Source organism: Castor canadensis, chromosome 19 (assembly GCF_047511655.1).
Source record: "Castor canadensis chromosome 19, mCasCan1.hap1v2, whole genome shotgun sequence".
NCBI lineage: Eukaryota > Metazoa > Chordata > Mammalia > Rodentia > Castoridae > Castor > Castor canadensis.
The window spans coordinates 43822249-43848170 of NC_133404.1; the positions used below are offsets into that span (position 1 = coordinate 43822249).

Below are 25922 nucleotides of genomic sequence, written 5' to 3' on the forward strand. Positions count from 1 at the left end.
CATCTGTCCCACTCATGTGACCCAGGGTTTGTAAACTGAGTACACAGTTTGCGACTGCATTGGTATTGTAGGCTCATTTGCATTTAGTAAAATGTCATTTGAAGTAAAATGACATTGTTTAATTTTCTGTATCGATTCTAGTTATTGAATCAAAAACACTTCAAGGAAGCAAAGGAGAGCACAGCTTTAACAGCCCTGGAGTCTTCGTTGTAGAAAACACGACGGTTGAATTTCAGAAAGGCTCAGAGAGGCAAACCTTTAAGATTCCAGGACCTCTGACTGCTGATTTCATCTTCAAGGTAGGAGCATCGTCTTCATAAAACACACGTACATGAGGCCCAGACCTCTTGACTTTTAAAAACAGTAGGTTTGTTCGGCCAGAGGTCACCAGTGACTTTCTATATGGAGCATATATCAACATTTCCATCTTGAGACCTTATCCGTAAAAATCGCTCATCTCTCTCAGGCAGAGCGACCCCGAGAGTTGAGAACTAACCTTCCCAGAATTGATTCCATGTTTATAACATCCGGTTGCTCTGCTCAGTTTTAAGTCTCTGGGTGGAGTTTGGTGAAAGTGGGCAATGGTTCAACTTACCGTCTCTGCACAGAAGTGCAGAGGGCAGAGGACAGAGGGCAGAGGCTCCTTCCTCGTGCTCCCTTACCAGGCTACTCCACCCTCAGCGCACAGAACATAGCCTTACATAGCTGGTTCAAGGTCAGGGATTCTCCCTGGGTTGTGTTTTATGATGAGTGTGTCATAAGATATGCTTCTTACCTACTGTCATGAGTCTGTGTCCCTCTCTAGGTAAACCTGGGTCATCTTCCTTCATTCAGAGGATATGAAGTCTTGTGGTCAATCTTTTTACAGGTGACTAAATGTCAAACTCTTCCCATAAATTTGCAAATGCCCAAGAAATGAAAGTGATAGTTTAGTGAGTGGTTTTACCCTCTTTTCAAAAACTCATTCCAAAGTGTAGGAGAAGAGAGAAAGTGCCTAGCTGCTAGAGATCTGTTTATGTATATAAAATAGCCCCAACCCTTCAAAACCTGCCTGTGTTCCACATATCAATTGTCAAAGAATGCTTCATTCGGACATGGGTTCTGTCAGCAGACTGATGCATGTGGAGGAAGAGGAAGCTGTGATCCAAATTCCTTAGATCCAGACTCAGCCTGCAGGCGACCACCCAAGTGTTGGCCTGCTGTTTTGGTTTGGAAATTCTGGGTTTTAAATGATCAACACTGAAGAATGAAGAAGTTTTTCTTTTCTTAAGTAAAAATATCAGGTTTTTTTCCTGCTTCTCTTTACAATGGGGAAGATCTGACAATGACTTTGCACTTCGCCATCACGTCAGCTGCACACTGCCCTCTGCTCAGGGCTCACTCGCCCTAGTTTGCCATGGTCCACACCACTCTCTGTGGCACTCTAGAGTTAAATGTCAAGGTGTTGGCTGCTGTTCATCCTGCTCACATGCTTATAATTATCTGTCTGGCTCCCATAGATATTTAAGTTTGTGACTTCTGTGTTGATCTTTGAAGTATTGATCCAGTATTCTTCTCTGACAGTCACAGGTGGGAGATTTGGGGGAGGAGGGCAGCCATGGTTATCATCATTCTTCTTCACTCTCGGGCCCATTGTTATGACACAGATTCCATCTTGTCACAGTCTTCTTCTGGGTTTCCCATCTGGTTCTCAAGTAGTGGACACACACACACAATCTTTTCCCCCATTTTGTTACTACTCAGAGAACTTGTATTCTCTCTAAGTCAATTAGAGGTCTGCAGTTGAGTGGGAGACATTATTTTGGTCATGTGATTGAGAAAGACCCAGAGAGATTAGTGTTTCAAGATATTGGTTACAGTACCACATGAATAGACTGTGAAGACGTGTTGTTTATGGTACCCTTCTGGAACCACAAAGATGTGTAAGCTGTATATTTCTATGAGTGTGTGTACACACTCCACACACACACACACACACACTTAATATTTGAAAGGATACTTTCCAAGATGAAAATGACAATGGATATTTCAGAAGTTATCAATGCTTTGGGGGATGGTTTTAGATTCACTTATTTTATTCTTAAAATGATTTTTATAAAGAATGCTTTCATGTATCATTTGCATAATTAAATACCCCATTACACCTTCTTACCCAAAATATGGATTCACCTCTTAGCAGAGTGCATTTTAACGGTGTGCAGCCCCCTGTCTGAATCAATGCTCAGTCCTCTATTTTCCTGTCTCTGCATTCTGGTTTTCTCAAACTGAATAAACAGATCTGGACTTCAACTTCTGGAAAGTTCAAACCCCCTCCCCCAAATGGAAAAGATGTTTAACAAGAATATTTATCAAAGAGGGCATTGCACAGAAATGACTTGGGTAGAAATCTTCCCACCAGTAGCCACCATCTTCCATTGGTGTGGTAAGCATGGTGCGGAGAATTTGGTGAGATGACGGACGCTTTATGATGCAGTAAGAACAACTCTGATACTGTTTTTCCCTGACTTGAGAACTGATCCAAATACTGTGGGTTTCCCAGAAATATCCCATTCTAGCGGATATTCTGGGGGATTCAGAACATGATAACACATGATAAGAAGCTCTGCTTTGGTTCCTCTCCCCCTGGCCCTTGACACAGTCAGTCATGGTGGTTCTTTGAATGGGAGGGAAAAGTGCATCATGGGGGTCTCTGAAGACAGTCTGCCCTGTGTTTGTCTGTACCTGTTTCCCTCCCAGTCAACCTGAGGGAAAATGATTTCAACTGAGAGGCCAAAGCAATCAAGACCACTCTGCCTGCTCTTTTATGGGTGTCCTGAGCGAGGCTGAAACCCACTCCTTCATGTACTATGCACAATGCCTTTTTCATGGGTTTTTCATGAACAGACTATTGAAGATGGCTATCTGCTTACACAGGAAGGATGCAGACATCAATGGTGTTCAAGATTGTTGCTGAAATTCAGAAACTCAGCAACTCACTGCAACAATGAGAAAAAATGTCTTTTTCTCTTAAGAAGCTGTATTTTCAGGATCGGAATGTTTTTGAAAACTGTACCTTTTCTTCTTCCCAGTGGATTTCTCACTGTATAATCCTGTTTTCCTGCTCGAAGCTTTCTCCTTGGTTCTGGTCACAGTGTGGTTGTGCCAGGGCTATTTCACACCAAAGCCAAGGAGGTCTTGTTTTGCTCCTGCAATATGTACTTGCTGCCACCAGAAGGCAGTAGGGAGCACTGGCTAAGTTGACGTCATGTGTGTGGTTGGCTGGGTGATGGCACAGGTGCTACTCCTGCCACTGGCACCTGGGAGCAGGCACTTGTGAGATTATGCATGTCCCTAGACTTTCCAGTAAAATGAAATGGTTTTGCTGCAAACATAGCTTTCTGCAGTGAATCTTTAACTGCTGTCAGTAGCTTTCTCCCTTCTAAAAACACGTCCAGCTTCAGGCAGGGGAAAGCAGTGTGTCTTCTTTGTGGCCTGAAATCTTCCTTTTTCTGCCAGCTGTCTTTTTAGGGAGTCTTTTCCTCCATTCAGATATTTTGCATTTCTGTAGGAAAATGTTTTCTGATTGCTTTTCCACTCGTGCTCAGCCATGCAGGCTCTGTCTCCAGTTTCCTCCGACCTCAGCTCGGATGTCTGTCATGCTGTCTACCAGGGTCTTGCTTTTCTGGGGAGTTCTGCTAGCACATCTCATTGTCTAAGGACAAGAGGACTTTAAGCTCCCTGTTTTCCTTTCTCCCAGAAAACATACCATGAAGTGCAGACTGTGGCTGAATTTCTACATTCCCAGCAGACCGTTTCAGAGTCAGTGCCTGCATTTCTTTCCTGGGGCTGCCACTACAGAATACCACAAAGTGAACTTCCTAGACAACACAACTGATTGTCTCACTGTTCTGAAGGCTGAATGTCCGAAATCAAGGTGCTGGGGGATTGGTTCCTTCTGAGGGCAGTGAGGGAGAGTCTGTTCCATACCCTTCCGCTCAATTCCTACAGCTCAGCCACTCGCCCTCTGCTGCCTGTCATCTTCCCCCTGTGCACAGATTTCCTTCTCATAAGGACCCAGTCAGACTGGCTAGAGCCCACTGTGGTGACCTCATTCTTATTACATCTGCAAAATGGCATTTCCAAGTCACTTATATGCTGAGGCACTGTAGGCTGGGACTTCAGCTCCCTTTAGAGCGGACACAGTTCAAGCCATAACACTGCCAGTAGAACTGGAAACCTACCTAACTTCTTCCCTCCTTCCTAGCTGGACTCCATCCCACCCTGTGTTTGCCATGAATCACAAAGGTAGAAACCTCTGAGACATTTCATGTGGTCTGTTGGAGGGAAATCTCTTGGTTAAAGCAGTTTAAATACTGCTCTGATGTCACCAGAATTCACAGCTAAGTCTCACACACACACACACATACACACGTGTTTTATATGTTAAGAAATTCTACTTTTATAGTCCATAAATTTGGGGAGTTTGTTGAAGTGGCCAAGTCAGGTAGTTGAGTGTGAATTCATTTTCTTCCTCATTAACAGGAGCTACACTTTTGTAAATGTTTGTGCGTGTTTTGCTTTTGCTATTCTGTGTGCACTTGGCCATAGCAGAGCTGTCTGCTCTGGGACCTTGAAAGCAGGGGTGTGGTGGGCAGGTGACAGGTGTTGGCAGCAGGGACACAGAGAGAAAGCATTAGTTTGCAGCATGTGACCATGACAGACTATAATCATTACTTTAGTTTGGATTTCTGTTTTGAAAGTCAGGCTTGGTGTAGCGAGGTGCAGGTTTGCTACACTGATTTAATAACCGTAACTTTTCATAGCACTTCTTCTTCCCCAGGCTGAGCCGTGGTCCCCAGAGGACTGATGCCACGGGCACGTCCAGCAAGGCTGTGGAAAGTCCCCTCTGCTTCTGTAGATGTAAATGGACAGAGGGGACAGGAGGGAGGTGGCACACAGTGAGATGTGTGGTGGCTATCCTCTCCTGAGCAGGCAAGCGTGTAAAGTCGGGGTTCAAGGAAAGCCAAAGGAAGAAAAGGAGGTTTTGCTCTGTTTCTCATTGAGAACCCCCAAAGGGAAGTGCCTTGTGGGGTGCCCACCTCCCTTAGCAGCAGTCTGTCTCAGACTCATGCGGGAGGGAACACATCGTATACACAGTTCCACGCAGAGTCACCCTCAGTATCCACGGGGCTCCCTGCAGATGGCTAAGCCCTGCGAAGCTGGCGTCTTCTGTACAAAATGGCGTGGTGCTTGCATGTACCTTGCGCCCGTCCTCTTAGGTATGTAATGTCCTGCCAAATGGATGATGACGTCACAAGGGCGCTGCTCTGGATATAGTTATCATATTATATTGTTTAGAGAACGATGACCAGGAAAGCGTCCGCTTTCAAATATTTTCAGTCCACGATTGGTGGGTTCTGCAGACCTGGAGCCCACAGATCCAGAAGGCCAACTGTCCTCTTGGCTGGCCAGGGAATGACACGGTGGTGGCAAAATGACCCTTCAGCTGAGAGGGAGGGGTGGAATGGCCACGCATCCTAGTTGGCTTACAAGGAACCCAGTTTATGCCTGTCACCCTGGCTTAATTTTTGGTGTCCTGTCTTCTTGCTCTGAAAGCATCCTATAGCATGGTCAGTGAAGCAGATGGACTCCAGGTGAAGAGCCCTAAGTCGGGCCAGGGATTGCATAGGAGTCCTGGGCACAGCACTGAGAATGTGAACAGGGAGGATACGGAGGGGTGCCCACCAGAGGAGTCCAGCAGCCCCCGGCCAGGACAGACACAGCCAAGTTCATGGGTGTTGACAATCCCGGTGGGAGGAGCATAAAGGACACAGACACAGCTGTGACCCGAGGACAGGATGAGGATCTGGACCTATGGATCCAGGCTCATTCCACCCAAGTGAGACCCTCAGCCGAGAAGAACCTCAGAGAGGAGAGGCTGAGGCCCTATTGAGACAAATGCCTGAGGAGTGCTTTGTGCTGTAGGGCCAGACTGCATTCACAGGAGTGAACCGATTAAGTCACAGTTCCCTCCCCACTTGGCAGGAGCTTGTGACGGTCAGAGCTGTTAGAAACCGAAAATCCTTCTGGGATCGGCAGAGTCTGTTCTGACTCCACTACTCACTTAACATCGACAAATGCTGGCGAGGATGTGGTTAACAGGAAACCTGATACACTGCTGGTGGGACTGGAAATTCGTACAACCATTTTGGAAAGCAGTAGGGAGATTCCTCAAAAAGCTAAAGATAGACCTGCCATATGATCCAGTGATACTGCTCCTGGGCACCTATCCAAAGGAACGTAAGTCAGGATACAATAGAGGCACCTGTGCACCCATGTTCCTCGCAGCACTGTTCACAACAGCCAAGCTCTGGAAAGAACCCAGTGCCCCACAACTGATGAATGGATCAAGAAACTGTGGTCTATGTACACAATGGAGTTTTACTCAGCCATGGGGTTGGAAGAAAATGGATGCAACTGCAGGACATCACGTTAAATGTAGGATCAGAAACACAAATGTTTTCTCTCAGACACGGAAGACAGATCCAAAGATAAACATATACACAAAAAGCAGCACGATCACACACAAACTCAGAGGTAGAACGTGTTGGTGACAGTGGAATTTCTCTATGGAACTTGGGGAAGAGGGAAAGGAAGAGAGAATGATAGGGCATCAACAATATCATAAAACATAGCATCTGTGAAGGGAGAGGACACAAGGATGTGTACTGAAAGCTGTTGAAGAATGGGGTGGGAGGTAAAGGGGTGAGGAGAGAAATGGAAAGGGTCGAATGGACCAAAGTAAAGTAGACTCACAGCGGGGTACACTGAGAAAACCCTCTGAACATCAACTTCAATATTAATAATGAAAGACAGGATTATAAAATAGGCACAGTGTGTGTGGAGGGGTACTTGAGGGGGGAGAGTGAATGAAGGAGATTAAGGAGAGGGTATATGGTAGATGGACTTCATGTACCTATATGAAACAGAACAGAGAAATCTCTTGCAATTGCTTTAAGTGGGGCGGGGGTTGAGAGAGAAAGATGGGGGTGGTGATCTAGCCAATGTACAATATAAGCTTATTTGGAATTGTCACTGTGAATCCCCCTATAAAACAAATACATCCTAATAATAATAAAATAAAACCCAAAGCTAGGCATGGTGGTACACTTCTGTAATCCCAGCCCTTGGGATGCTGAGACAGGAAGCACGTGAGTTTGAGGCCAGCCTGGGCTACACAGCAAGACCAGGTCTCAAAAAACCAAACCAAACAAATAAAAGATTCAGAACTTGATTTTTCTAAAGGTATTGGAGGGAGGAGTTTTATATATTTAGTTAGTATTTTTTTTTATTTGAAAGAAAATCTTGTTTCTCCTATTTTGCCTCCTTTGCTACCTAAAAGAATGCAGTGTAATGTCAGTGTCCTTGGGATGTGAAGGACAAACATTCAAACACAAGGGTCTTCCTCGGATTAAAACTCAACAAAAATACAGATTTTCCCCCAAGGAAAGATATTTTTATTAATAAAGCTTTAAATAGCTACCTATCTTTTAAGGACACTCTGTGAAGAACAGTATTGAATGAGATTTTATCAGAATTATAATTCAAACTTTCAGTAGGAAAATGTATGGACTGAGTGGATTTCTTTCATAACCATGTAATTTGTGTCCTTTCACCAACATTTGTTCTCAAATGATGCTTTCAGATGGAATATATGTCTCAAAGAAAGCTAGGTAAATGGGTCATGTTGTTTCTGTTTAAAATTCAGTGCAAGTTTTCTTAATTTGGGTCACAAAGTTGGTATTTGTGACAGCAATGACACATCTATGGGATAATTTAAATTTCATTTAAATTTCTTTAGTAAAAACCTGAGGTTATCACTTGTGCATTGTGTTCCTGTACAAGGAAGAAGTTTGTGACTATGTCAAGCTTTGTCCCAGCCACCTCAAGGTCAAGTGACCACCTCAATGTCAAGGTCACCCACCAGGCTTGCTAACGTTTTCTCTCCCTGTTATCCTTGTATTTTCACTATGGAATAAATGGGAGTCATTTATACAACGTGTGAGCATACAAACCTCAGGAAGCCATAGCACAGGGAGGTTTCCCTTGAGGGATAACATTCATCGTTATCTCTGCTTGGTTATCACAACACAAACACAAAACCAACAGACTTAATGTGAAGGAGATTTTCAGAATTACACAGTCCGTGTCTTTGAAAGATCCAGGACTCTTGAGATTTTAAAAAATTTCTCCTGAGGTCGGTTTGTTCTAAGGAATTTCTTTCCATCACACTAAAGAGCTGACTGGATATTTCATAGTATCCTCTTGATATCTGGAGTCCTCTTTCTTTCTTATTCTTATTTTTGGTCCCCTCCTTTTTCCTTGTAAGTCCTATTGGAGGGTTGTCAATTTTATTAGACTTTTCGTGGAAGTAATTTTTGTTTTTATAACTCTCTTTAATCTAGTTTTCTTTCTGTTTCATTAATGTCAGTTCTTGTCTTTATATTTTAATCCCACTTTCTCTGGATTCAATGTGTTATTCTTTTCCTAACCTCTTGATGCTTACCTTGTGGATTTTTGTCCCTTTTTTCTTATAGCCTGCGCATATAAGTCCATAAATTTCAAAGCAGAATGTGTTATATTTAATTTCACATGAACTATTTTTATTTGTCATTCAGTTATTTTGTCGTATTCTTAGTGCTATGTTCTTGGATGTGTGAGTTGTTGAGAGGTGTAACATTGCCACATGAGGGATTTTCTGTAATCCCTTACATTTCAGGACTGTATTTAATTCAACTGTGGTCAAAGAACATATTCCATATTATTCGAATCTTTTGAGATGTGAAAAAATGGCTGTGGCTCAGAATCTAGTAAATTCTAGAACAACACAACGTATCCATTGCTGGATACAATGTTTTACATAATAGGTCATGGCTATTAATTCTGTTATTCAAGTTACACTCATCGTGAGAGATCCACTGGGATCTGCTTTTGTTTACTTTTCTTTTAACATTTCCTTTAAACATTGGCATGGCATAGTTGAGGCCGTGTTTTCAGTCATTGTCCTCATGACTTGACTCATTCATCCTTAGGAGACTCTTTTCTTTGAAGCTCTCTCTCCATTGTTTTCTGGTTTCATTTACTCTGTTGCAGAGTCAGCTGTCTGACTTTTGTCCCTTAGAAGGTGACAGGCATCTTTTTTCTTTGTCTGCGTGTGTTTTAAACTCTCTTTGTTTTGGTTTTCATAGATGTAATTAGTGGCTTTCTTCAGCTGCAGGTCCATAGTGTCTCACAAGCCTCTGGCATGACAGACACACACCATCATCAGTTTGGAGTGATTTACATTTGCTACCCCTTCAGATTACCTCCTGTCCCAAGCCCTTTGTTTCCTGTCTATGGGATTGCAACTTTCCGCTTTACCCACTAAGTCCAATTTCCACTTTCTTCTCTGTCATTTTACTCACTCTCTGCGCGGTGTGCTTAATCCAAGGGGCCATTCACCTGTTTTTGTAAAGTTTTCCTACAATGAGACCATATAGCCTGAAAAACCCAAAATGTCCAGTGTTTGATTCCTTAAGAAAATACTTACTAAACCCCAGTCTCTTTACTGCTCACGCCAATCGTTGCACTATTTGCTTTTATCATTTCATTTTTGTCTCTGTTTCTTGTGCAAGTCTACATTCTGTCATTTAATTTCTTGAACATTTTAATCATGGTATCTTAGGTGCTCTGCAAACAGAGCCCAAGGCAAAAGCTTTGTGCCAATGCTGATTTTATGACCCTGGGAACAGCAGGAGGCATTGCTCGCTCCCCAGTGGGGAAACAGGACACAAAGCCAGGGCTGCGTGGGAAAGGGTCGTGGAGAAGTTTTAAGTAGAGAAATGTTAAGTTTTAAGTTTTCTGTCAGCTAATGACAGTATCTGGGTTTCCTGTAGCAGTGTTTATAATGTCTTTAAATTTCTTTGGTTCTTGCTAAGTTTTATTTTTCATGTGCCTAGTAATTTTTAAAGCCTGTGCCACACACGGTGGATAAAAGTCACCGGTATGATTTGTGGCTGGATTACTTTTGCTTCTGGAAGATGGTTAGATTAGGAGCCAATTCCCTTCCTCCAACAAGGAGCTGAGATCCAGGCCACATTCGTTCTGAAATCTGCTTTTTCTCCAGTTTGCATTCTGGGGTCCTGGCTGAGTGCTGTGGTGTTTGCTGACACCCCCCACCTGGCAGGCCTGGAGCCCCCGTTTTTCCCCCAGCTCCCCAAGTCCATCCACAGGACTGTGCAGCTTGCAGACTGGAAATGCCTGGAGGAGAAAGGTGATACCAGACCTCATGCTCACAGCCTCCACCTGCGTCTGGCAGCTCAGCCCTGCAATCCTCACTCAGTCGTTCTCTGATGCCTTAAATACATTTAAAATATCTCATACAGCGTTTTACTTACTCTCTCAGGGAGGAGTCTTCAGACACAAGCCACTCTGCCGTAGCTAGGAGCAAAATTCTTCAGCCATGTTTTCTGCCTCGGTAAACCCTGCATGGTCCCCAGGCTTTCCCCTCACCCCCGGCTCTGCCTCTGTCTCCCTCCATACACATCCCCGGTCTGGAGTTTTTATCCCATCTTATAATCAAATACATCAAACTATTATTTTTCAATCAACCTGTCTTCAGATTCACACATCAGCTTTATTATTTTAGCTGTTATTGCTTCTTGAAGCTCACAGAATTCTTCTGTATTTATATTAGTTCTTGTTCAGTAATCCTGTAATTAAAAAAAAAATTAACCAGTGAGCATCTCCAAGTGGTAATAGTTCAGAATAATTTTGTTTGCAAAGATCTTTATTTCACTGATTCATTGTTGTTGATCTGATGATTGATCACTGGTTCGGTTTGATGATAGAATTCTAGAGCCAAAATTCTTGTCCTTCTTCACTTTGGAGACAGGCGTTAGTGATGTCAACTCTGGGAAATCTGATGCCAACCTGGTGTTCCCATCTTTGTAGGTAATCATATATTTGCTTTTGAGTGACTTTTAGGATTTTTCTGTAACTTGGTTACATTTTTTAAATGCCTGCTCAGGACTCAACTAGTATTTAAAAACCAAGGACTCCTGTCTTATGAAGGTCTAGGAGATCCTCAGTTGTGTGATTAAATATCGCCTTTTCACTTTTCTCTCTATTGCCTGCACTTTAAGTGGTACTGTGGCAGATTCATTGGTAATCTTTGAAAATTTTTTCTCTAAAAATTAACCTCTGTGACTTTGCAATCTGTTTGGTCCAGTCAATGTAGCACAGTATTTTCTCATTTCATGGAATTTTCTCCTTTAGCATCACCATTTTTATTGTTGTGTTCTCCTCATCATAATATTTCTTTCTTGGTTTTGCTAACAGATTATGTTTTCAGAGGTTGTTAACCTTTAAAAATGCTTTAGCTGACAAATAAAGCCCGTGTGTATTTCCGGGTGGGTAACATGGCATCTGTGACACTGTGGAACACCCAGTACACCCAGTCAACATCTGTGCTACTCCGTCCTCACCACACCTGTGACAAGAGCACTGAAGGTCGCTCTCTGTGTAATTTTCCTCTTTTAAAAATTACTATTAGTGTTGTACTGGGGGTACATGTGACATTTACAAAAGTGCTTACAATAAGTCATAGCCAAATTCATCCCGCCATCATTCTCCTTCATCCTCCTCCCCCATTCCTGGATAGTTTCACCAGGTCTCATTTTTCAATTTTCATTCATGAGTACATAATATTCCACCATATTCATCCTCCTACACCCTTTCCTTATATCCTCTCCCCTCTCACTGGTACCAACCCCCAGACAGACCTTGTTTTACCTTCCTGTAAAACTTTACTTTACCTTTAGAAAAAGACATTTTTGTTTGTTTGAGATAGGTCTACAGGGAGTTTCCTTGTGACATTTCCATGTATTATGCATTATAACCCGAATTGGTTCATCCCCTCCATTTTCCTTCTTTCTACCTTAGTCACCGTATGGTGATTACAACAGGTCTAAAAATCCTATATTCATTCTTATATAATATACAGTCCTGAATTCCATATGTGTGTCACATTTCTGGATCTGTGTCCTGTGAGCTTAACTTTTTACTTTTCGTCCTTTTGTGTTGCAGTCTGGGAGTTTCCCTTACTTCCTGTGGTTTTGCAGTCAGTAGGGAAGAAAAGGGAAAAAAACAGGAAAAGAGCTTGCAGTTTGAGTAGAGTCACCCGAGGAGATTTGCCTCTGTCTGCACCTGTCACCGTCCCGATGCCCGTCCCTGCCAACTAGACACAGACGCTCAGGCAGGGGCGCTCGGTGTTGGGTGCCCTCGAGGTGTTTCCCAGCTGTGCATCCAGAAAGATTTTCAGAAAGGGCTGCTTACTAATAAAAATGTAAGGATCCAGTTATGTCAGCAATCCCAAATCAAGTCTCAATTTCTGTTCTCCTGGAAATTAAAATCAAATGTTTCAGGAAGGAAAAAAATGTGAACTAAGTAAACCACAACATATATTTTCATGGACCCATTCACAGGCCTGGAATGGTGCAGCGTAAAGCCTCCTGGGAGATTTGCTGTGGACCCATGCCTCCATTTATGGCCAGTCTGAGTGACTCACCCGTGACACGTCTTAAAACCCAGGAAATCCTCACGTACTGTGGCTTACCGTGAGGCGCGTGGGTTGCTGGAGAGTGGAAGGGTATTTATCTCTTACTTATCTCACCGTGTGCAAATGTGCTGCTGTGTTCTCTCTGTCCAGACCAGGTACCCCGTGGCCAAAGACAGCGTGGTCCAGTTCTTCTTCTACCAGCCCATCAGCCACCAGTGGAGGCAAACCGACTTCTTTCCCTGCACCGTGACCTGTGGAGGAGGTGAGGTACCAATGGCATTCAGGAATAGAGTTCTGACTTAGAAACTACACACGTGCATTTTTGAAATGGATTTTAAGATTGGTGTGGTCATTTAAGAAGCTGAGGTCGAATCTGCGGCACCTGACCGTGCACCTTGGACACAGTGGTGCTGGGTGAGGGTGCATTTGCCCTTATTCTGGAAGGCGGGTGAAAACACCCTTCACTCTTAGCCAAACTCTGAAGACATGTTTGCATGTGCTCTTGATTCTTCTTGAATCTGAATCTGAATCTGAATCTGAGAGTCTGAAATCTGAATCTGAATCTGAATTTGGAATCCTGCATTATTTTTTCCTATGGAAAGCTCAAGAATGTGTTCCTCCTAACATTGGGTTCCCACCATAGTTACTATAAACGTACCCAAAAGAGAAGGGGTCTCTACTGAGTGATAAGGAGAGAGCCCTGTGTGTCTGCTTAGTCCATGGTTTGCCTAGGCAGCTGAAGAGGTTTAGGGGCAAATATAATCTAAGGCTCACCACACACTACAGAAAAGAAAAAGGTCTTTTCAGTGGCTAGCAGTCTACACACTGGAGAGGCAATGGCTCTGGAACAAGGAGGTGACCAGAACCACTGTCTACATAGCTCTCTTTTTCTGAGCTGACCTTTGTAACAGAAGAGTAAATGGTTCTGGTACAGCCAACCCAGCAGCCAGCCATGAGGTACCGGGATGTTCAGAGGACTTAGGGGATTGCACAGTTCCCCCAACAGTACCAGGCAGTGGTACTGGGCACTTGCAACCCATCCAGCTAGGTGCCTGTCATCATCTTCAAAAACACCCTAAGAAGGTCTGTTTTGTGCCCGTTTTATGCACGAGCGAGGTGAGGGTTCAGAAGCTGCTCCAGGTTACTTGACTGGTGAGTAGGGCAGCAAGGATCCAGGTCTGGACCTGTTTGACGGCCAGAGCTGAGCTCTAATGACTCTGGGCTGTGTCCCTGATCTGCCTACTACACCTGTGACCAGGTTGGGGACATGGCTCAGACATGGTGTGAAGAGCTGGAATAAATCCCTTTCCTTTGGCCCAGCCCAGCCTCAAATCATTTCTTCCCTTGAAGATTGCAGAATATCATCTGACTCAGGAATAAGTAAAGTTCTGGCCTCCCGCCTTTAAACTACAGGTGTACTTGGTGGGCTCCCGGGAATGGGCAGGCCCAGCCTCTCTCTGCCGGGCTTATGCGTCTCCAAATGAGGAAGCAGGCACTTTTGTGAGCACTTGTCAACCAAGACCCCAGCGGGAGCTGTGCCCTGGGAAGGGAAGAGGACTAGTTTGAGGGCTGAACAGGCCCCTGGAATGAAAGCAAGGAGTGGGTCTTCCCAGTTATGGTGCAGTTTTTTTCTAGGGAAGACATGGGGACAGACCACTTGGTGATGACCCTACAGCAGTGTGGGGCCTGCACCAGGGGCATCAGATCTCCCAGGAACCAGTGCTAGACATGCACTGGACCCACTGAGTCAGAAACTCCCAGGACAGGGCCAGGGCATGTGTGTGGTGGCCCCCAGGGGCTGCTGGTGTCTCCGCACTAAAAGCGCCACCTCTGTAAAGCCATGTCTTGGGATGTCGACTGTAGCCATATCAGCGTCACCATTCTGCCATATGGTGCATTTTGCCGTGCACTATTTTTTACTCAAGGAGTCCTCTGTAAAAACTTAAATAAACATATTTACAAAAGGAATTTAATTTTACTACCTGAAGTGGAAGGTTATCTTGTCTTGCCATAAATAGAACCCAATCTCAGAAAAGCAAATACAATGAAACAGAACAGCTGAGTAATCTTTGGTTCCTGCCAGCCCAAATGGTCTCTGTTTAGTTTCCACTTCTTCTGCATTTTCTCGAGCATGATGAACGTTTTTATGAGGCAAAAGCCCCTTTAGATCTCTTAGGTCAGTGGCCCCCAGGAGGCTTTGAGGGAAATTCTCAGACGTGTTTGGCCTCCGTGAAAGCTGACTGAGGGAAAGACGTTTGGAGCAGAGGCTGTGAGCTGGGCAAACCCAGCAAATCTCTCTCTGCCTGAGTCTCAGACACTTTGGGGCCCATCCTATTCCCTACAGTGTGATGTTGGGCTCATCTCAGGAGGCAGCCTGGGGGCTATGGGCACAGCTCAGCGTTGGAGTTCTTGCGCAAGGCCCTGGGTTCAATTCCCAGAACCTAAAAAATATGACCACAAAAAAGAGGCAGCATGGCCTCGTGGGGTAAGTGGGGACGTTGGAGTTGGAGGGTTTGGACTCACTTCTAGGTGGCTCCACAATAACCCTGAGAATCTGTGTGCCACAGTTTCCTCTGTACAAAGGACTGTCCCCCTCACAGAGATCTGTGAGACGAAGTGAGACGACCGATGTATGTCAGAGATCCGAGTGCGTGCGGTGCCTGGCCCCTGGGAGCACTCGGGACACTCGGAGCAAAAGGAATCTAAACCTGCATGTTGTCACAGTGTCCAATTCGTGCCCGTCCCCCCCCCCACGCTGGCGTCCTCAGTTACGCTGGCCACCAGCCAGTGGTGCACACGACACGGTTGGCACAATGGAGGGTGCTCAGGGCAAGGGGACAGACTTACAGACTGACATTGTACCCACCTCCTTAGAGGCAGCTGGGGCCACAGTTCCAGGGCCAGCCGGCTCTCATCGACCCCAAAATGGGAGTGAAGGGGGGTGTGCAAATAAAAGGTGGGTGTGGGAACAGAGAGAGCTTCAGGGCTGCTGGGGGCGGGCTGCCATTTTCTGCACACTGGCAGAATTTCAATCCATTCGTTCACAACATTGGAGACAATCTGCCTTATGTCTTTGCTGCGAGTTATCTCTACACTGCCCTGAAATCAAAGAGGGAGTAATTCTTCCCCAAATTCTAAACCTGTACACCTACCTGCTCTAAGAAACGTGCTTCTGCTGAGGACGCAGATTGTCTCTGAGTTGAGCTGTAATCTCATTCCACACTTGTTGGGTCGGGGTGGGGGGGAGAATAAAAACACGTAAAAGCACAGGAAAACATCACCCACATTTAATTTCCTTAGTGATCACATCCTCGTGGTTTGTGTGCATGGCGTTTCACAGATTTGGACTCATCAAGGCAGTTAGGTGGTCTGTGGGGTTGCACAGGGCCTGGGGCAGTGGGGTAGAACTGTCCTGGTCTGCTCTGTGGTGACCCACCTGGGACGCCTGAGATCAGCTGGAGAAGGTGGCGAGGTCCCCAAGGCCATCGGACACGGCAGACTTTCTGGCAGACATGGCGCCCCCGTACCATTTTATTGCCTCCCTTTGGATTTTCGTTCTTGTGGTCTTGACCTTGCTTTTAGTAACGCACACAGCCCTTTTCCACTCAGCTCGCATCCAAGCCGGGTCTGAGGGTTTTGGAATTCAGATTCCTCTTGGCAATCGGGACTGAAGTGTATTTTTAGACCTTCAAACCAACTGGCAGAGATGGAGAGCTTAGCTTCAGACTGCATTATTTTTCTTAAAGAGCTCATTCTAGCTTTGAAAAACTACCTTTCCAAAAAAGAAGAAAAAAAAAAAATATATATATATATTAACCCAACATGACATTTATGTGGTGACAGGAAAGCTGGAGTCAGATCTTTCGGGAAAGGAAAGTGTCATTTGCGAGTTGTTTTCTTGAATTTCTGGCACCCATCTGCTCAGAGTGTTCTTTCTCTAAAGATGGTACAAACTGAATTTAATAGATTCAGGAATAAGGACCTCCTTCCTCCCCTTTGAAAGCGTGTGGCAGAGCTGGCCAGGACGCTGGGAGATGCATTTGTCCTTCCCTGTACTGACGATGTCTTGTCCCCCATAGGAAGACTGGCAGCCGTGGCAGGTACGCTCGCTGCCCAGGGCAGCAGTGAACGAAAACACTGAATTTTGTGAAAGACATCCCCAACCCAGCACAAAGGGAGCAGTCAGTAACACAGAGTCCAGGGAAAGGTAGAAATGTAACTGAATCTAAAGCATCAGCGTTGGGGGCTGGATGGGGGCTTGGAGGATCTAGCTCAGCTGTAGGACACTTGCCCGGTGCCACAACAAAGAAAACAAACCACCATTGATTAAGTTAAGAAGAGACACGCAAAAACATCACCTCACACGGTTGCAGATGGAAGGACGTATGAGCAGTAAATTGGAATGGTGTCTCTGAAGGGCAAAAGGTCAGAAGTATCCGGAAACAGTAGAGAGGACATATGACCTATGATAGCAGCCCAGGAGGGTGTCTAGCCAAACTGCACTGGCGTCCAGACATTTCTGTTTTACCTGTGGGCTGAAGCACTGGGAGGATCACTGGCAGCTCAAGGTGCAGGGCTCACTCCACACCCCACTTTTGGTCATCTTTGAAGATCCTGGGAGTCTTTTTTTTTTTTTTTTTTTAAAGAAAAGCACTCGTTCCCTGGAGCTCAGCTGCAGAGTTTCTGACTGCACTGACCACAAAGGAAAGGGAGCTGGGCACTGGTGAAAATCCACGTGGTTCTCTTCTGAACCATCGAGTTCAGTTTTTTGTTGTTGTTGTATTTTGTTTTTGTCTTTTTTAACAAGGAAAAAACAGTGTGTGGCAAGCAATACCTTTGTCAAGAAAATATGAAACAGATTGTCTGAAAAAGGTCCTCTTCCCCCGTGTGTCCAGGTTATCAGCTCAACTCTGCTGAGTGTGTGGACATCCGTTTGAACAGGGTGGTTCCTGACCACTACTGCCATTACTACCCTGAAAACGTGAAGCCCAAACCCAAACTCAAGGAGTGCAGCATGGACCCCTGCCCATCAAGGTTTGTGCGAGTGCCCACTTTCACTTCCAACGTAACTTGGCTGGGTGTGGTGGCCACACCTGTAATCCCAGCCACTCGGAAGGCAGAGATCAGGAGGATCAAGGTCCAAGGAGCCCTGGGCATAAATTTGAGATCCTAGTCCCAAAATAACTGAAGCAAAAAGGGCTGGAGGCCCACCTCAAGTGGTGGAGTGACCTCCTAGCAAGCGCAAGGCTCTGAGTTCAACCCCCAGTACCACCAAAAACAAATAAATAAAGCTTTGAAATAAACAAATTAAGTGTAATCTTATGTCACAATCCATTTCCATGCCTGACTTTTGAACATACGCCATGGCAGGTGCCTGTGTTCCCATTTACAGCCGTGGTCATGGACACATTTGCTCATCCGGTCACTGGAGCTTGTCCTCTCGTGTCGTGGGATTCCGTGGCCATAGCTCGTTGTAATTGAGCCCCTAGGAGCAATTCTCGCCCGGACACTAGAAAATCTCTCTTCGTCCCGGGATGGTGCCCAGTCGTAATATCTTTCGGTCGTCATTTTAGCCTTAAAGTTGGGTCACCCCTGGCAGCGTTTGACTCGTGCAGGGCTCACGTTAAATTCTGTATAAATAACGCACAGTGGAAGGAAGCCCAGGGGCTTCATCCAAATCAGAAAAGCCCGCACAAAGCGTCCGGGGGCACGACTTAGTACCTGCGGACTTGGATGGCCTGGGGAAGTTTCCTGGCTCTGCGACAGAATCTCAAAATAACAACCCAGTGTCAAGGCCCAGGTCCCCCAGACGCCTCCCAGCTGGTGATTTTCGATCCTGGTTGAACCGTTCAGAGGACAAATTCTGTGGCACAGAGTGGTTTTCTGAAGAGTCTACGCACGTGATAGTGCGTCAGTACCATCAACACGTTCGTCAGAATAATGAAGAAAAAAGGGATTTAGCTACGTTAACAGAATTTTTTCCTTCAATTAATAAACCACTAGTTTGGCTTTCTGTATTTTTCATACTCGGCTGGAGAACGTTCTGTGTCAGGGTTTTTTCTTTTTAAATTTCTTTTTAAATTCTTTTTAAATTTATTTTTGGGGTTGAACTTAGGCACTTGAGCTTGCTAGGCAGGCGCTCTACCACTGAGCCACCTCCCAGCCCTTTTTGTTTTAGCTCTTTTCCAGGTAGGGTCTCCAATTTTTTTTGTCCAGGGCTGGCCTTAGACCATGGGCCTCCTATCTGTCCTTCCCATCAGCTGGGGTCACGGGTCTGTACCCCCATCCCTAGTTTGCTCTTTAAAGTAGAGGCTTACCAACTTTTTGCCCAGGCTGGTCTTGAACCCCTATCCTTCTGATCGCTGCCTCCTGAGTTGCTGGGTTTACAGGTATACACTACTACACCCCACAGTCAGGATTGTTCCTGAAAATTAAAGAAATGTTGATTGAATTTTGGAGAATGGTTCATGACCCTTTGCAGTCTTAGTTTTCAATTGGAAGAAGCTGAGCCAGTCAGTTAGTAAACGCGTCAATCAATTTGGAAATGATAACTGTTCCCCTGATTTCGTTTGTAGTGACGGATTTAAGGAGATTATGCCGTATGACCACTTTCAGCCTCTCCCTCGGTGAGTCGGGTTTTCCTCTTCCTTTCTGACATCCACTCTGAGTGGGGTGCAAGGAACGGTAGCACTTGCAGCAAGCCCTGTGGAGAGCTGCGGGAAGACAACCTCCATGATTAGAGCGATTCCTCTGAGAATCAGATGCCGTCTCAGAGGGGCTGTTCTAGTCCCCGGGGCATCAAGGGTTTCCTGGAAGAAACTTGAATCCCCTTCGATACCTAGACGACTAGTACGCTCTTTGACTGACTTTCTGTGATTCCCAGAAATAGCGTCTGTGAGAGACAATCGAAAGACCCTGTCACAGTTTATTTTGTCATCACTTTAACATACACATGGCCCTGGGAAGGGAACCAGGGCAGGGGTGCTAGTCCCATCGGATAGAAACCTCAGGTTCAGAGGAGGTAAATTCCTTGTGACCACAGCCTGTGTAGAGGTGACACTAATGTCTTAAGACTCTGAGTCTCACGCAGCGCCAGCTGAGCCACGATGGGATACCTTGAAGGCAGGCGCTTTGTAACCATCTTTGCAAACCTGAGACAGACACACAAGCAGGTGACACCGAAACGATGTACTTATTTGTTTGCTTTTGAGCTGGGAACATAATCCTTGGACGGCGTGTTCTGTGTCGTGCGGAGGGGGCACCCAGAGGCGGAGTTTCGTGTGCGTGGAGGAGTCCGTGCACGCGGAGATCCTGCAGGTGGAGGAGTGGAAGTGCATGTACGCACCCAAGCCCAAGGTGATGCAAGCCTGCAACCTGTTCGATTGCCCCAAGTGGATTGCCATGGAGTGGTCCCAGGTGAGAATCGAGAACGGATCCATCAGAGCTTGAGAAATCTTTGCCGGGCCTGACTCTGTACTGAGCATCGTGGCGTACACGGAGGCTGCATGTGAACGTGGTCCCTGCTTTCTGAGAGCTCAGGAAGGCAGAGGAGCACGGCGCAGAGGCCATGGCTCCAGTAATCCAGGTAAGGATTGTTACTGCTTAGGGCTGCGGTGCGTGTGGAAGGAGCAGGTGTCAGAGCAGAGTCGCTCAGGAAGTCTTCATTGTCCTTGTAGTGCGTAGCTCTCTTTAAGATACAAGGACTTGAACAGGAAGACCCTAGAGAGAACATCGCTGTGGCAGATGGCCAGGCAAGATGGCTGAGCAAAGGCAGGCGTGACACAAAGCCACCAGAAGTGAGAGTCACCTGGAGAACCTGTGGTGCCAAGAATTGGAAAGTTGGGGTTGAAATGGTGACAGGGCACTTAGCATGTGACCTTGACACAGGGGTTATTAAGAAGCTACTTAAATTTTGAAGGAAATTAAGTATTTTAAGTCATGGAGTCAAGGTACCGGGAAGATCGTCTAATACCGAGGCAGGTGGCCTAGGTGGGAGTCACTGAGGGAGAAGCCTGGCCAGTGTCATGTCTCCTCTCCAGGGAGACCAGAGAACAAATGGCCACTGGCATTGTCATCGAAGGGCACTGCGGGCGCTGGTGTTTAATATTTTACTTTTATTTTGTGGCATAAATGAGGGTGTGCTTGGCTCAGGTTTCTCTGGCTCTTTTGATGTACCTGTTCACCTGCTTTGTCCACTATCACGACACAAGTAGAGAAATCCACCCTCCCTCCCACGAGCTCAGAACCCAGTTGCACGGTCACAGTGTTTGTAGACTGACAATGACGAGAGCCGCTAAGTGTGCAGCACACCTGGGAGCAGTTCGCTCCACCTGCAGATTCTGTATGCATCACTTTGGGGTCTCAGGTGGAGAGGTCCCCTCTGCCTGTAGGGTCTGGAAAGCCCTCAAGGACACGGCACCCAAAGTAGAACCTGAAGTTATACAAGTTTGCCGGGTAAGACCCCTTTAGTCTTTTTCTGACACCGCAGACTAAATGTCACCGTGTGGAATTCCATCCATGCTTATTAGGGTAGCAGTTACCCATTCTTTTTCTTCACAGACCCTCTAAAAGAAGTCTGGAAAGTTGCATACCCCTCCCCCAACATTTAGGCTGACATCTACAGAGTTTACCCTAAGCCTGATTGCAAAACATACCATTCCCGATGTGTGAGAATGCTGCCATTTTAAAAAGAAAGGGTTACAGCATTTAAAAGTGTCCAGAAGAACCTAAATACCATGGTAGAAACCATGATGGTTTCCATCCTTGGCTTCTTTCAATAACATTGAAAAGCTTTTTAATAATTTGAATATTTGCTTATTTCTCCTTTTGAACTCGTTTTCAGTCTAATCTCCCATAGAGTTTTACCGTAATCTAATGCATTTCTCTGCTTAAAGTCTCATTAGCCAGGCACCGGTGGCTCACACCTATAATCCTAGCTACCTGGGAGGCTGAGATCTGGAGGATTGAAACTCAAGGCCAGCCCAGGAAAATAGTTCATGAGACTCCATCTCAAAAATAACCAGAGCAAAATGGACTGGAGGTGCAGCTCAAGCAGCAGAGCATCTGCTTTGCAAGTGTGAAACCCTGAGTTCAAACCCCAGTCCCACCAAAAAAAAAAACAAAACTCTATTGATGATGCTAATTCTACTGCTATCGAAAAAAAGATTAGTAAATAACATTTCATTAAATCAATCTTTCTAGAAGATGAACGAGGCCTAAAAACAGCTGTGTGTCCACTGCTAGAATGAAACATGGGGTCTGAGATAATTTCTCCGTTGAGTTTGCATCGTGTCTTGTCTTCTACGTGCACAACTGGAGAGCCTGTTGACATGCATGGAAGTGGGGTGGAAGGAGTTTGTCCCCGGTCTTAGAGAAACTGAGTCCTAAGCCAGCACCCATGTGGTGTTCTCGCTTCAAAAATATTTTTAAGGATCTGTTAGTTAGCAATTTGATGAAGTCCTTCAATTTTGTTGAAAGCAAAGAGGAGCTCCATATTGCCTTGCTACCCAGCTATTAGGGGCTTTGACCTTTGAACCCTGGAGCAGTGGTCAGCTCTGTGAGTGTTCGCCTCCTGTTTTGGGCTGGTTTTAGAGCTTTTCTGCCCACGCATCAGCATTGTGATGTCATCATCTTCGTAACATCCCAACGGCAAGCCAACTCCTCTCACCCATTGTACATGGCACCTGATACTTTTTGCTTGTTTTGAAAATCAAATTTATCCTCAGTGATAAGGATTTGCTCTCAGTAAGGATATATTCGGCTCTCTAAAGGAGTTCTGGAAGCACTGGGTCAGTGTCCAGCTCTTCAGATGGCTTCTTAAGGGGTGACAGTGCTCCCTTCATTGACCTGGTCTACTACAGGTGGTACGTTGTTCTGTTTTCTCTCTTTGGAAAGCATTTTTGTTTCTTTCTTAGCCAATATAAAAGAACTTCTTAGTATCACATATGTTTCAAATTGATAAATTCAGGGGTGAGTCAACTTCCCATAAATTCAGGGGTGACTTAACTTCCCAGAAGCAGGGTCTAATCTGGAAGTTGACACACTCCATTAGAGGGTTTGTTTGGTGGTCTCGAGTGGTCCACTGAAGCGAGAGGGGTTCCCTGATATTCTGCCCTTTTGGAGATGTGTGCAGGCAGAGAAAGGCCTCAGATCACCTGCAACATGTCTGTGGAACTTGTCTCCAAGGGACACCCAGGACTCAGCCTTTAGGGACTCGGGAAGGAACATCTGAGCTGTCTGGAGCAGTGGCCAGGCCATGGTTGGCAGCAGGAGGCTCTGAGAGGAATTCCATTGTGCCTCGCAGGACTGTGTGGCTCGAGCAAGGCCCTCAGTCACAGCTGCTGGAGAGCTGGGCTGTTGCCCTGCGAGTGGGCCCGGGGGACCAGGAGGTGGCTGCGCTGCAGGACAGAGCTGGCCTCTTAGCAGGAGATCCTCCCAGGGCTGAACCGGGGGTTGCTCGGCCTGACAGATCGGAGGTGACTGTTTAAGGAAAAGATATAAAAAGCTCAAATAGTGGATACTGAAGCGAAGGAGTGTTTACTTAGAATAAGAAAAGCAGTTACAAATTATAAAATGCTGGCAACCCTAGTGAGCTTAAGTAACAATGTGTCAGGGGACACATTCCAAGGCCCCTGTGGATGGCTGAAACCACAGAGTCAAACCCTACTTGTTTGGTACAGGGTTCCTGTGTGTTGTCCTGTGCAGGCATCTCCACCATAAAGCTCAATTTAAAAATTGAGCACGGAAGAGAGTCACAGAAATATCTGCTGATAAAATAGAACAACACTAATGATAGGCTGCAACAAAAGCTATTTGAAAGGTATGAATTGCTTGTTTCTGGAAGTTTCCATGTAATATTGCTGGACTGTGGTGGACTGCAGGTAACAGAGCCCAGATAAGGAATGGCAGGCATGAAAGCCATGTGAAAGGCATGAAATGGATCCACGTGTATCCATTTAAAAACTCCAAACACATGTATGTACTTATGAACATATGTAGATAAACTAAAAAAACAAAAAACCGAAAACCCAAACCTTCACCTTCTGTTCGTAGGGCAAGAGCAACTTCCACGTCATCAGCAGGTAATTCCAGGAGGAAATGCTGACAGCGCAAACTCACAAAAAGTGAGAAAACCCCAGCGTTTTGCTATTTTTAACTGCCTGGTGCACCTCCGCTAGTGTTTCCCATACTTCGGGGCTGAAAACGCTTTGCTGGTCTCTTCATAAGACTACAGCTTTGCAGGAGCAATTTCTGTAGGCAGAAGAGAAAGTTAAGTCCTCCGGCATGGTTGATTGAAATTTAATTTTCACATTCATTCTTTAGAAGTGTCTCTTTCAGCTTCACAAATTGTTTTGGGTGATGTTCTATATGTTTTACCCAGATCAAGTTTCTTTTGTATTTGAATCAGAGCAAATTAAGATTTCAGAGCATTTATTCTTGCTTACTTCGAACACTTTTTTTTTTTTTGGCAGTACTGGGATTTGAACTCAGGGTCTCACACTTGGTAGGCAGGTGCTCCCCCAATTGAGCCACTCCACCAGCTCTGGGCATTTTTGGGGATAAGGTCTCATGAACTATTTTCCCTCCCGATCTCTGCTTCTTGAGTAGCTGGGAGCCACCAGGGAGCCACCAGTGCCCCGTTCAAATATTTTTTTGAATTGAAAATTGGTGGGGTTTGAACCCCTGATTCCCAGGCCTCACAGAAAATCAGCCTCCAAGTCCTTCTCCACACAGTATTTATCGGAAGGTCTGTGCCATCACTGTTCACTAGGTGAGCAGCTTTTGCGTACAGTAGGAAAGACAGTGCCTGTGCAGACCTCCTCGTGAAAACGCTGACTTCTGCCTCCCTTTCCTGCAGTGCACGGTGACATGTGGCCAAGGCCTGCGCTACAGGGTTGTGTTGTGTATCAACCACCGTGGGGAGCACGTGGGGGGCTGCAATCCACAGCTGAAGCTGCACATCAAAGAGGAGTGTGTCGTTCCTGTGCCCTGCCACAAGCCCAAAGGTGAGTGGGTGGTGCGTCTTGATGGACACCAGATGTTGCTTTCCAGCTTCCACCCCAGTGTCCGGTCTGCGTAGGCTTCCACTAACACGTCAGAGAACAATCTGATGTAGTCTCTGCCTTCAAGAAAAAAAGAGAGCTGGGCACTTTAGCTCACACCTGTAATCGCAGTTACTCAGAAGGCAGAGACAGAGCGCATCGAGGTCAAGGGTGATCTGGGCAAGAGGCCTGAGACCTTAGTTGAAAAATTAATGAAGCATTAAAAGGGCTTGGGTGGGACTCAAGTGGTGGAGCGTCTGCCCACCAGGCACAAAGCCCTGGGTTCAAACCCCCATGCTGCCAAAAACCAAAACAACAAAAAGTCAAGAGGGAGGAGGAGAAGAGGAAGAGAAAGGGAAAGCAGGAGGGGAAGAGGAAAAGGAAGAAGTGAGGCAGCCTTTCTTTTCCCCAAGCTTCTCAGCCCCTCCAGTGCAGTGGGCGTTTCTTGGAGGAGGGACAATGTCGTCTTGTCCGTGTGTCATTGTGCTTGGGACGAGTGACTGATCTAGGCCTAGGAGTGCCTTTAAAATCCTCCTGTAGTTCCCTGTTGCTCCCGCGGAGCAGCAGGAGTAGGTGGACACCTCGGTCAGCACGCCTTCCATCCCCTCTCCCTTCACTATCCACGCTATTCCCATGTGTTTGGCGAGGTCGAGCCGGTCTTCAGGACCAGATCGTCTTTCTTGAACTGGAAAAAGTTTATTCCCACCTGTTCGAAAGGACTCTTCCTTAGTGCTTTAGACAGCATGGTAAGATGTTCCCTTGTGATTCCTGCCTTCACTATCTAGAAATGGCCTCACAATTAGTCATTCAACAAGTGATTGTTTGCCTGCGTCTGGCTGGTTTGGTGAGGACACCTGTCCACTACGTAACCTCCTCAGGGCTATGCACTCAAGGTCACTGTGAGACTGTTGTCTTAGCGTCTCTAATGACCCCAACACGGCCCAGCACGCCTGCTTTCTCACTTTACAACCACAGTGCTTCTTCCCTCACGTCACGGAGCTGCAGAGGAAGGCAAGACGCCCGTGGGCTCCCCTGCCTCCCTCATCAGCAGCACTCACTGGATAAATCCTAACGTGGACCCCTTCTCCCCCTTCCCTAACCTCTGTGTTATGTGCTTTGCTCTATACGTTTCTGCATTCAGTGTGAGAGAAGAATTTGCAGCACCAAAAGCTGATTTTGCTGCAGTCAGGTCTTTCATCCGCAAAGAACACAAATTGGTACAGATTCACGGAAGGTATATTCTTAGATTTTACTTTGAGGCCACATTCAACTGTATGGGGTGGGGGGTATGCATTAATTTAAAA

The 25922-nt window shown here is 45.9% G+C and overlaps 1 protein-coding gene across 1 annotated transcript in view; it reads left to right on the plus strand.

Moving 5' to 3' along the window:
- Positions 1–25922, plus strand: part of Adamtsl3 (ADAMTS like 3) — a 252154-nt gene that overhangs the window by 136519 nt on the left and 89713 nt on the right. Inside the window, exons 9-14 of the mRNA XM_020176611.2 lie at positions 142–299; positions 12728–12839; positions 17473–17611; positions 19153–19203; positions 19789–19993; positions 24435–24582. Of these exons, the coding sequence (XP_020032200.2) occupies positions 142–299; positions 12728–12839; positions 17473–17611; positions 19153–19203; positions 19789–19993; positions 24435–24582 (813 nt within the window). The remainder of the gene's footprint in view (positions 1–141; positions 300–12727; positions 12840–17472; positions 17612–19152; positions 19204–19788; positions 19994–24434; positions 24583–25922) is intronic.